Raw genomic sequence first — 11,413 nt, 5'->3', positions numbered from 1 at the left:
TCGAAGCTGTGGCCAGTGGCAACGGTATGTGCTGCCATCTGGCGGTTAGATTTTGATATTGCAGGTTGTTTCAGACTGCCTCGGTCTACTATACTGAATTCAGAGATGTATATTGTTTTACCAAAAAGTTATTGAAAAAATGAAAAATAAAATGAATAAATAAATAAAATAAAATGCGCCCTCTAAAACGCACATGGCTTTTGGGTGGTCTGGGATGGAATCCTGCCCACAATGCAGATTCCTCTGCACAGCTTTGCAGCCAGCAGGTGGCATACTGTCATCAACTCAACTCAACACAGTCAGACATGGGTTTTTAACTTTCAGTTTCGCTTTTTATACGTAGGCCAAGTGTCAATGACACTTGACTTTCGTTTCTTTGATACCGACACCCAAGCTCAGCTGATATAAAAAGTAGCCTACCAGAATGACAGTTTCACACAGTGATGTTTTCGTGGGGAGAGGACGCCCCTCGTGGGCTTGGCTCAAAGACAGCGTCTACCTGCTTTACAAATGCTGCCAGGACTGAAAGTGCAAATAATATATATTTTTTCTCACCTCAAATCAAGGAGCTTTCAAAAGGTCGCAGTGTCAGCGCTTTGATCAAAAACAATGGGGATGCGTTCGTCATTCACACAAATATTGTAGATGAAAAGATCGTCACGGGAAAACAGAGTAAGTAGTGTTTATTTTTGCATTATTAGGCTATTATTATTATTATTAATAATAATAATATTATTTTATTATTATGATTTATTTAATGTTATATAGACTACACAGCATAATAATTACAAATGGCCATATGATATCTGATTATGTCTTGTGTTTTTCTTGTAGAGCATGTGAAGTGCAAAGAAAAGATAAATGTTGTGAGTTGTAGTGATGATACTGTCACTCTCCTGTCTGAAGAAGGGAGGGTTTTCATCCTGGACACAGCTTGCATTCCAAGGTAAAGTGGTTCAGTTGAGTACAAAATGGGAAATGTTTTTGAGTGGTGGCACTGGCATCTCACCCTATAGGGTGCGGTCACGTGCACGGCACGCATACGCCTGGGTGACGGCAGACTGCTGGCGCTTTGGCATGGGGGGGTCAGATCAACATATGGAATTAATTCTTGAGTGTACATGGTTTGATGAGGTCAGATCAACATGTCAGAACAGGTCAGCTCCATGAGATCTAAGGGTGGCAGTAGGGGCAGTGTCTTGAGTGTACAGAGTTTGATGAGGGCCCAGGTAGGGCCGGGCCTTAATTTTCGGGCCTGTTGAGAACTCTAGTTTTCGTCTGCTGCTGCACTAATAACTTTGGTGCGGGCCCGTCTAGAGTTTAAATGGACAGGTATCAGTCAAAAGGGAGACATCAAAGTGGAAGGATGGATGAGGAAGGATCAACATATTATGGAATGCCAGAACAGGTCAGCTCCATATATGGAGATCTAAGGGTTTGAGGTCAGATGTAGAGTTGCTGGCCAATATTGATGACATCAGGGATCTCCATCCCTGATGATGTCAAGAGGCATGACCATATATGGAGGCTTGGGGGGTGGGTGACAGACGGACTGAATGACTGACGGGATTCGGGAAATGCACGTTTTCATAGTAAATGCGCAATGACACAGTCACGATTGTGAATACCTTTCTGAATGTGGTAAATGTATCTTTTCTTCTTACTCAGGCCCATGGCGGAATTGTGTAACATTCAAGTAACTCAGGTTGCTTGTGGAAGCCACCATTCAGTTGCCCTGACAAAAGGTACAGTAAAGTGCATTAACCAGTAAAAGTAAGTAAGCCTAGGCCCGGACGGTTAGCTCAACTGTCTGGGCAGTGGGCACCTAGGCTGCCAAGCCAGCCGGACGGAGTGCCACAGGTTCGACTGTATGTATCCGTATGTGTGTAATGTACATACTGTCATACTGAGTGCACATATAGTCACTCACATTAATGTCACTGCAGGTGGGCAGGTTTTCACCTGGGGGAAGAACTCCAGTGGCCAGCTTGGTATAGGAGAGGTGAAGGCGACCATTAGCTCCCCACAACACCTCACGTCTCTGTCAGCCGTCCCCCTGCTTCAGGTGACTGCTGGGGGGGAGCAGAGCTTCGCCCTCTCACAGTCCGGGACTGTGATTGGCTGGGGCAAGAACAGCTCAGGACAGCTTGGCCTTGGGGACAGAACAGGTACAGTACTGCCCAGTTTAACCACATGCAAGCCCAATTCATTCTTTGTCGCACCGCGCTGTCGTGCAGCGAAAATAGCCGACCTACAAGCGCATAGATTGGACATTTTGTCACCATGAGATGGAGAATAAATTGGGCTTAACTTGCTTGGTGACATTTGGATACTTTTCTATAGACCGACACATCCCAACTCTTGTTCATTCTTTGAACATGAAGAAAACCACAGAGATTTCCTCAGGACAAGACCATACTGCAATACTGACAAAGGTAACATTGTAATCAGGTATAGTTTGTGTGTTATGTGTTGAACGCCCTAGGCCGGGTCAAGATCTGACATTTACACTTTAGGTTATGGTTAAATCATATGTTATATACTGTATATATTATTTTTTTCAGTGTGGCACCGTATTTACATTTGGCTCTGGGCAATATGGGCAGCTGGGACACAACTGTTATCGAGATGAACTGCATCCTCGGCTTGTTGCAGAGCTCTGGGGGGCAAAGGTCATCAAAATTGTTTGTGGAAGGTACTGCACTGCATGCTAACGAAATGCTGCGTGAGAGCATGCACACGCACGCATGCGCACGCACACACGCACGCACGCCAGGAACAAAAACATAGTCTCTTGATACAAAGGTACAGTACAATCCAGAATGTGTTTGTAAGAACCGTAATATTTGGTGTATTTGGTCTTGGCAGTGCTTATGTCATCAGACCACCAATTATTTTCAATAATGGAGACATACTAAATTGTCAAAGTTAGTTTGAGAACCACTGCGCCAACGTGAGCTGCAAAAGGTCCATAGAAAAAAAGTATAGTGTAGCTTCAATGTTACCGCTTCCTGTAAATGTTGATATATAATATTTCTGTCTTCTTAACCAGACATCATACACTGGTGTTAACAGACTCCAAGAAAGTCTATTCCTTTGGATGTGGAGAGCAAGGCCAGCTAGGACGTGAATGGGGGAGGAATCAGTCTGTGCCTCTACCAGTTCAACTGTCACATGGTAACTACCAGTTCAACTGTCACATGGTAACTGCAGTACCAGTTCAACTGTCACATGGTAACTACCAGTTCAACAGTCACATGGTAACTACCAGTTCAACTGTCACATGGTAACTACAGTACCAGTTCAACTGTCACATGGTAACTAACTACCAGTTCAACTGTCACATGGTAACTGCAGTACCAGTTCAACTGTCACATGGTAACTACCAGTTCAACTGTCACATGGTAACTACCAGTTCAACTGTCACATGGTAACTACCAGTTCAACTGTCACATGGTAACTGCAGTACCAGTTCAACTGTCACATGGTAACTACCAGTTCAACTGTCACATGGTAACTACAGGTGTCTGTGCCTCTACCAGTTCAACTGTCACATGGTAACTACAGGTGTCATATACAGGGCTTAAAGTTATCAGTCCTGGGGACGGATTTCAGTCCTGAGGATTTCATAGTGGTTATTTAATTAAATCAGTGCAGATTTGCAAAAAGTAATTTTCAGTCTTGGGATTCTTTTTGGCTTTAAGCCCTGCATATAGTAGAGAAGTGTTTCCCAAACAGGAAATGCTGTTTCCCTGTTTGGGATTTGGGATTTTAATTATCATTTTTAAAAGTAATAGTTTTTATTAATTAATTTAAAAAAATCGAAAGAATAAAATACTAATGAAGTAGTCCACTGCTTTAGATGATTATCAAGAGCAAATTGTGTATATTGGAATAAAAAACAAACATTTCTGCCAATATTCCAGACACTATTGCTGATCTGAAAGTCAGGCACATCTGTGCAGGAGGAAACGCTTCATTTGCAATGTGCACTGTTGATCAGGTATTAACATCCAGACGATGATTAAGAGAATTTTGTGCTTAAGTGTGGTGTGTTGTCTGAAAATAAATGTGTGTGTGTGTGTGTGTGTGTGTGTGTGTGTGTGTGTGTGTGTGTGTGTGTGTGTGTGTGTGTGTGTGTGTGTGTGTGTGTGTGTAATCATTTTATTCACAGGAATTTCACGAGGGAACAACCAATCAGAATCCAAAAGAGACACAGCAATGTTTAGATGACATGATTGAGATCTGGACCTCTGAATTCAGTCCAAAGTTATGGAAAAAGATACAAAAGTAAGTGGCAGGACATAGTACTATTTGGTAATATGCAGGTCTGCAGTACAAGTTTCCAATACTATGACCTAATTCAGCGGTTCTCAACGTTTTTGGCTGGGGACCCCCGAAAATGCTTTGGCCATGTCTCGTAATGTCTCGCCATGTCTCGCAAAATAATTTGCGGACCCGCAGGTTGAGAACCCTAATTTGTATGGCTGTAGAACTCCATAGTACTCTACTCTAGGCTAGTGCAATGAACTACACTACATGTCTTCACAGAGAAATTGAAAGAACATTTTCCTCAGCGTCCTTTTTGAACGGAAGTTTCCTTGACAAAAGGTAAAACCAGTGTTTATTTTAACAATTCTTTTATTGTATTGTCTGAATTTGTTGTTTGCTTTAGTGTTTGTTATTGTTTTGTCTTTTTTTTACTAGTGGTGATAAACACTTCAATACTTCACCAAAACATTCTGGCCTGAACTTGCTTCTTGCACGACTTGCTTTCAATAAGCTGTTGAAAAGTGACAAAGTGTTGGAAAAGGTACTGTTCTCATCTGACTGGTTATTCTTTAACGTTATTACTACTTCTAAGACACATTATGTATGTTTAAGAATTCTCATAGACAATATACAGATTTGGTGTTTAAAGACTGTTTAGATTGTGTCGTTTTAGAAGTTGTGATGGCAAATTGGTAACCACTTCATTTTAAATGTAGTATTTAGCACTGACTAATTCCTTTATTTGTAGTTGTAAGGCCCAAACCACACCAGCTGCAACTCCTTCCTTGCAACTACAAATGCAAATGCAACTACTATCCTTGCAACTACTCGCAACTCCTTGCAACAAAACAAACCACACCAATGCAAATCCTTGCAACTGCCATTGGGAATAATGGTTGCAAATAGTTGCAAGGAGTTGCATGGCGATCCTCTAGTGTGGTTAGGGCTTAAGTCTACTCTATGCTACAGTATGCATCATTCAGCACATACCTGTACATGCACACGTGCACACGCACACACACACACACACGCACACACACACACAGGCAGTAAGTAACTCTGACCTCTGTCCTTTAAAAAATACCAGATTGAATCTGTCGTCTTGCACGCGCTGCTTCCGTCCCTTGACGAGGCACCACTTGGAGTTGAAGGACTGCGGATCTTCCTGCTTCTGACTGAGCTACTGAGGGTCCTCCAGAAACAGCATCCTCAAGGCCAGAGCAGCGAGCTAACGGAGGCGGTCGCTGCAGCCATGCTCAGACTGCCCCCAGACAGCCTCCAAGTCCTAGGTCATGTCAACCACCATTGCTAATAATGACGCAACCCTTCTAGTTACACTAGTGTAACTAGAAGGGTTGCGTCATCACAGTGTTGTAAAATCGTAATAGGAAGAGTGCCATCCTTAGCACATTGCAGTTTTGTAGATTTATCAGATTTAACACAGTTTTAACATGTTAATTTTATGTTCCTACAAAAACAACAACCTCAAAACGTAACATTGCGGACAAATGCTGAACAGCTGTGTTGATTTTCTTTTCTTTTTTCAACTATATAGCAATTAACTGTTTTTTTGTTATTTGTTTGTTTGTTTTCCACAGGTTATTGGTGGTCTTCACTGAAGCGTCTCACTATGATCAAACATGTTAAGCTGTGGAGGAACGCCCTGTCATTGATGATAACCGCATCTTCCATTACTAATTGCCGCAGAGTTGGAGTAAAAAACCTGCTAAAAGTTCTTCAACATCTATACAGAGTTGGTATCATTTTTGTTATTATTATTATTGGTTTGATAACCACTGGTCTATTGACATAATTATCTTATTAACATAGCATGATGAACTTGTCTTAAAGGAAAATGACAAGATTGTCGGACCTCAGAAACTTGCAGAAAGCACATTCTGTTTGGAGATGCGTTTCAACCCATTCCTTCTTGCGGACGATCTGAGACTTTGGCGTTTGTGGCGTAATGCAAAGGTAAAATCGCACCTGGGTACAAACCATTTAGCTTTAGCAAATATTGACAAAATATGAGTGAATTAATCATGTCATGGCTTCCAGTCCAGCTCATACCCAGTCACATGTTGTGTATTGTTTCATGAATCATGTCTAACTTGTTTCTATCTGTCTTAAGAAGTAAGTCACTTAATAAGTACAGCTACTGTATCTCTACACCCCTTTCAGAATATGAATGACATGCCAGCTGTAATTTGCTGTTTCCCCTTCGTGATGAACCTGCAATGCAAGATACAGCTTTTTGATCTTAATGCAAACATCACAATAGTAAGTTACTGGCTAGGCATAAACAACTCAACAATTTCTCTTACTCACACACACACACACACACACACACACACACACACACACACACACACACACACACACACACACACACACACACACACACACACACACACACAAATTAAAATGTTATGTTCCATTAACTGACTGACTAACAGTGCTAATTCTCAGGAATCTTTTTTAATGTATTGCAGGCACAGCATCAAATGAATCCCTTTGGGGTTGTGCCAATGCTTCTGCAGACAGCCTCTGATACATACTTTGAATTGAAGCTGAACCGTGCAACACTTGTAGAGGACACCTTTGAACAACTTGGTGAAACCTACCACGTTCACTTCAAGAAACCACTTCTGGTAAATACAACTCATCTTCCTAAGTAATCATTTTTGACTTGAGTGCGTTTCACAATTTCTAAATTCACATAATAAAATTAACATTCACATAAACAAATTAAATGGTGACTTACTGACATTACAATGAAATGCCTGTGGTTTCTTTCTCAGGTATACTTCGACGAAGACACCAAAATTACAAACGTCTACATGAAAGACTTTTTCCTTCATTTATTTGATGAGCTGCTGTTACCTAAATCGGGGATGTTTTCATACAATGACACCAAAACACTGGCATGGTTCCCCTCTAAAGTAAGACTTCTCTCAGATTACAAAAAATGACAAATATTTTCTCCCTGAGATAAAAGAGAGACAGGACCATATACAAGCACAAATTCAAACTTTGAGACATGCACCATGTCCAAAATTAAACCTTTTATAATCCCCCAACAGGCAACATTGAGGGAAAAGCAATACTTCCTGTTTGGGGTTCTATGTGGACTGGCCCTATACAACAAGAATATCATACACTTACCCTTCCCAATGGCTCTGTTCAAGAAGCTGGTCAATGTAACTCCATCACTAGAAGATCTGATAGAATTCAGTCCACAGGAAGGAAAGTAAGTGGGATATTTCTTTTTTTACTCCTTACTGGTTTTAACCCATTTTGACCTGAGATCAGATTCTAAAAATGTCTTCTACATCCTGACAGTTTTCTGAAAAAGCTACGTTTCATGTCAGTCGTTCTTCGATAAAAAATAGCAGATCTACAAGCTCATAGCGTGCCACTCGGCGGCGCGCTATGAGCTTGTAGATCTGCTATTTTTCAATAGCTAAAGCATAACATAATGCTAACACCAAAAGGGGTTCCCGTCCAAAATGGGTTCAGAGTAAATACTCCTTAAACAGGTGTTAAAAGTCACTCACTGTCATGTTTGTTTGATTTTTCTTCCTTTCAAGGAGTCTGCACTACATCTTGGAAGACTATTTAGATGATGATATAGAAAACTTGGACATGTGTTTTTCAGTAGGTATTTTAGTGAGGACTGACTTCCTTCAATAATAATATCAATAATTTTTCTTTTTTTTACCAAAGGACTTTAAACTAAAGCATCTTAAGTGTTTTTGTTACCCTCGTATTAACAGGTTGTCTGGGATGGGGCAGTGGTGGAACTTGATCCCCAAAACCCTGGAAAGCCAGTGACAAGTCGGAATAAGTAAGACTATTAAAAATAAAACATTACAATTGTGCTGTTAGCCTGTTTATAATGAATCTTGATGATATACAATTTGCATAAGTAAACATTCACACTTGCACGCACGCACTCAACGTTCTCAACAGGCCTGAAAATTAAGGCCCGGCCCTAACTGATCAGGCCCGACTAATTAGCATAGAATTTAGGCCCGACCCAGCCCTAAAACGTCGGGTAGGGTTTGGGCAGTATTTGAGAACTCTACACAGAGTAAAAGTGAAACGCCAGTCAACACCATCTTCATAATAGATGAATATACACAAACAGAACAGAACTATTCTTTATATTATTCAAAATGCAATATAATGAATATATATATATATATATATATATATATATATTATAATTTTTTTCTTCATGGAGTCCAAGGTCCGGCCCTTGAGAACTCTAGCATGCACGCACACACATACACGAACAAGAACGCTATTGTACTTAATGCCTGGCAGCTTGTAGCTAGCGTACATTCTCCCTCCTGTGGGATGCATGAATTGGTTTGGTGTACAGTACGAGGACGACCTAGAGAGACGGTACACCGAACCAATTCATGCATCCCACAGGACGGAGAATGTACGCTTTTATTATGCTTTTTATTGTGTGCCAATAAAAGCTCTGTGTTGTTGTGATGAAATAGGAAGGAGTTTGTGGACGCCTATGTGAACCACGCTTTCAACAAGTCAGCGGGAAAGCTGTTTGAGGAGTTCAGGAAAGGTTTCCTCAAGGTGTGCGACGCGGACGTGGTGGAGTTGTTTCGGCCACACGAGTTGAGAGATCTGCTGGTGGGCAAAGAGAACTACGACTGGGAGAAACTGAAACAGGTCCGTAACATTCGGTCATATTGTTCATTCGTCATATTGTTCATTCGTCATATTGTTCATTCGTCATATTGTTCATTCGTCATATTGTTCATTCGGTCATATTGTTAATTCGTCATATTGTTCTCGTAACCCATGTTCCCTCAGGCTGTCATGAATCATCTGTATCTCCACTAATAACCAATCAATAACCCGTGATTGAATTGGCGAACAATGTTTTGCTTACCGTCAATGCATTTTAGAACACGACGTATGAAGGCGAGTACCATGCCAGCCATCCCAACATACTGATGTTTTGGGAGGTTTTTGAGGAACTGACTGAAGATGAGAAGAAAGCTTTCCTTTGTAAGTACTCCACCAAAATGTCAAACACATTTGATAGTGACATGACATCTAGCATCTATTTCCAATCAAATCAAATCAAAGTTTGTGTGAACAAGAACTGAACAAGAACATTGTGACATACCGGTAAAATAGCAAACAAAGCAAAAGAGAGAGCAGAAGTACATACATACTATACATGGTATATAACTTGGGGTATAAGCGTAGTCAAACAGAAACATCATTAAAAGCCAGAGAGATAAGGTGTGTCTTCAAAAGAGATTTTAAAACACCCAGGGACTGGGCAGAACGAATGGGAAGAGGCAGGCATTCCACAGAGTGGGACCGGGCACTAGAGGTGAAAACATGAATCTATTCTACCTCCGAGCATAGACATGGCAACGCCCCGCCTGCCTCTGATTGGCCAGCTGTCCGAAACGCGAGGTTGCTCCGTGGTGGGACTGGGAAATAATACAAGAGAACAACAGCTTGGCACGCGTGACAGAATGCAGCCTTGTAACTAACTTGTACGTTTTATTTTTGTAGAAGAGGCAAACTAATATTGTTTATGCCGTTTGCTTTGATTGAATAATTGATTGAACACGTACGTTGTACTATGATTTGATTTGGGTGTGTTCTAAATAAAGTGTTTATTTAGAACACACCCCAAACAAATCATATCACGGCGTACGTGTTCAATCAATTATTGTCTATGCCGAGTCCAAAATGTCCAAATGCCGAGACAAAAACAGGAGCTCCACAACACTGGTGACATGGTGGTGCCTAGCTCACATCCTACCACAACAACAACAACAACTCAATCTGTTTGATACTGGCACAATTTTATACTCGGCTGGAGGCAATTAGTTTGGACTCATGTCAAGGGGTAGATTAAAAAATACGGTATACAAATCACATTACAACCCCCCCTCTGCCATCCTGACCTTGTCCGGCCCAATTACCAGCAAGGGCAGAATCCATTTCTTGCGACCGACGGCCGTCGGTCCGTCGGGGGGTCCGTCGGTCCGTCGGGGGGTCCGTCGGTCCGTCGGGGGGTCCGTCGGTCCGTCGGGGGGTCCGTCGGTCCGTCGGGGGGTCCGTCGGTCCGTCGGGGGGTCCGTCGGTCCGTCGGGAGGTCCGTCGGTCCGTCGGGGGGTCCGTCGGTCCGTCGGGGGGTCCGTCGGTCCGTCGGGGGGTCCGTCGGTCCGTCGGGAGGTCCGTCGGTCCGTCGGGGGGTCCGTCGGTCCGTCGGGGGGTCCGTCGGTCCGTCGGGGGGTCCGTCGTTCCGTCGGGGGGTCCGTCGGTCGTAACTCTGTCATTTCTCTACCGTTTAGGACGGGGGTGGTCTCATTTGAATCGTGTGGACCCCCCGGGGGCGTCTATGGGGGTCTCAAGTTTCGGGGACCCCTGGGGACCCCCAGGGACCCCCAAATGGTAACTCTGTCATTTCTCTACCGTTTTGGACGTGGGTGGTCTCATTTGAATCGTGTGGCCCCCCTGGAGGTTTATTTGGGGGTCTTAAGGTTCGGGGACCCCTGGGGACCCCCAGGGACCCCCAAATGGTAACTCTGTCATTTCTCTACCGTTTTGGACGGGGGTGGGCTCTTTGGAATCGTGTGGCCCCCCTGGAGGTTTCTATGGGGTCTCGAGGTTCGGGGACCCCTGGGGACCCCCAGGGACCCCCAAATGGTAACTCTGTCATTTCTCTACCGTTTTGGACGGGGGTGGGCTCTTTGGAATCGTGTGGCCCCCCTGGAGGTTTCTATGGGGTCTCGAGGTTCGGGGACCCCTGGGGACCCCCAGGGACCCCCAAATGGTAACTCTGTCATTTCTCTACCGTTTTGGACGGGGGTGGGCTCTTTGGAATCGTGTGGCCCCCCTGGAGGTTTCTATGGGGGTCTCGAGGTTCGGGGACCCCTGGGGACCCCCACGGACCCCCAAATGGTAACTCTGTCATTTCTGTACCGTTTTGGACATGGGTGGGCTCATTTGAATCGTGTCGCCCCCCTGGAGGTTTCTATGGGGGTCTCGAGGTTCGGGGACCCCTGGGGACCCCCAGGGACCCCCAAATGGTAACTCTGTCATTTCTCTACCGTTTTGGACGTGGGTGGGCTCATTTGAATCG

The 11,413-nt window shown here is 43.5% G+C and overlaps 1 protein-coding gene across 3 annotated transcripts in view; it reads left to right on the top strand.

Moving 5' to 3' along the window:
- The first annotated feature begins 401 nt into the window (after positions 1 to 401).
- The window catches only part of herc56.1 (HECT and RLD domain containing E3 ubiquitin protein ligase 56.1), a 17,349-nt gene continuing 6,337 nt past the window's right edge, over positions 402 to 11,413 (top strand). The window contains exons 1-22 of one of the 3 annotated variants that reach the window (XM_083764103.1): positions 402 to 672; positions 835 to 946; positions 1,669 to 1,745; positions 1,947 to 2,168; positions 2,344 to 2,435; positions 2,565 to 2,695; positions 3,053 to 3,177; positions 3,927 to 4,003; positions 4,175 to 4,290; positions 4,552 to 4,611; positions 4,708 to 4,813; positions 5,360 to 5,561; positions 5,871 to 6,025; positions 6,124 to 6,246; positions 6,454 to 6,552; positions 6,813 to 6,923; positions 7,074 to 7,214; positions 7,356 to 7,522; positions 7,863 to 7,941; positions 8,049 to 8,119; positions 8,787 to 8,970; positions 9,210 to 9,312. In XM_083764103.1, the coding sequence (XP_083620229.1) occupies positions 444 to 672; positions 835 to 946; positions 1,669 to 1,745; positions 1,947 to 2,168; positions 2,344 to 2,435; positions 2,565 to 2,695; positions 3,053 to 3,177; positions 3,927 to 4,003; positions 4,175 to 4,290; positions 4,552 to 4,611; positions 4,708 to 4,813; positions 5,360 to 5,561; positions 5,871 to 6,025; positions 6,124 to 6,246; positions 6,454 to 6,552; positions 6,813 to 6,923; positions 7,074 to 7,214; positions 7,356 to 7,522; positions 7,863 to 7,941; positions 8,049 to 8,119; positions 8,787 to 8,970; positions 9,210 to 9,312 (2,782 nt within the window). In that variant the 5' untranslated portion in view covers positions 402 to 443. Of the gene's footprint in view, positions 673 to 834; positions 947 to 1,668; positions 1,746 to 1,946; positions 2,169 to 2,343; positions 2,436 to 2,564; positions 2,696 to 3,052; positions 3,178 to 3,926; positions 4,004 to 4,174; positions 4,291 to 4,551; positions 4,612 to 4,707; positions 4,814 to 5,359; positions 5,562 to 5,870; positions 6,026 to 6,123; positions 6,247 to 6,453; positions 6,553 to 6,764; positions 6,924 to 7,073; positions 7,215 to 7,355; positions 7,523 to 7,862; positions 7,942 to 8,048; positions 8,120 to 8,786; positions 8,971 to 9,209; positions 9,313 to 11,413 lie in introns of all 3 variants that reach the window. The other 2 variants (XM_083764101.1, XM_083764102.1) reach the window with 2 other exon arrangements.

This window comes from Protomyctophum parallelum (genome assembly GCF_964188405.1).
Source record: "Protomyctophum parallelum genome assembly, chromosome: 4".
Classification (NCBI taxonomy): Eukaryota; Metazoa; Chordata; class Actinopteri; order Myctophiformes; family Myctophidae; genus Protomyctophum; species Protomyctophum parallelum.
Note: the sequence above shows the minus strand (reverse complement) of the source record. Positions and strands in the feature narration are given on the sequence as shown.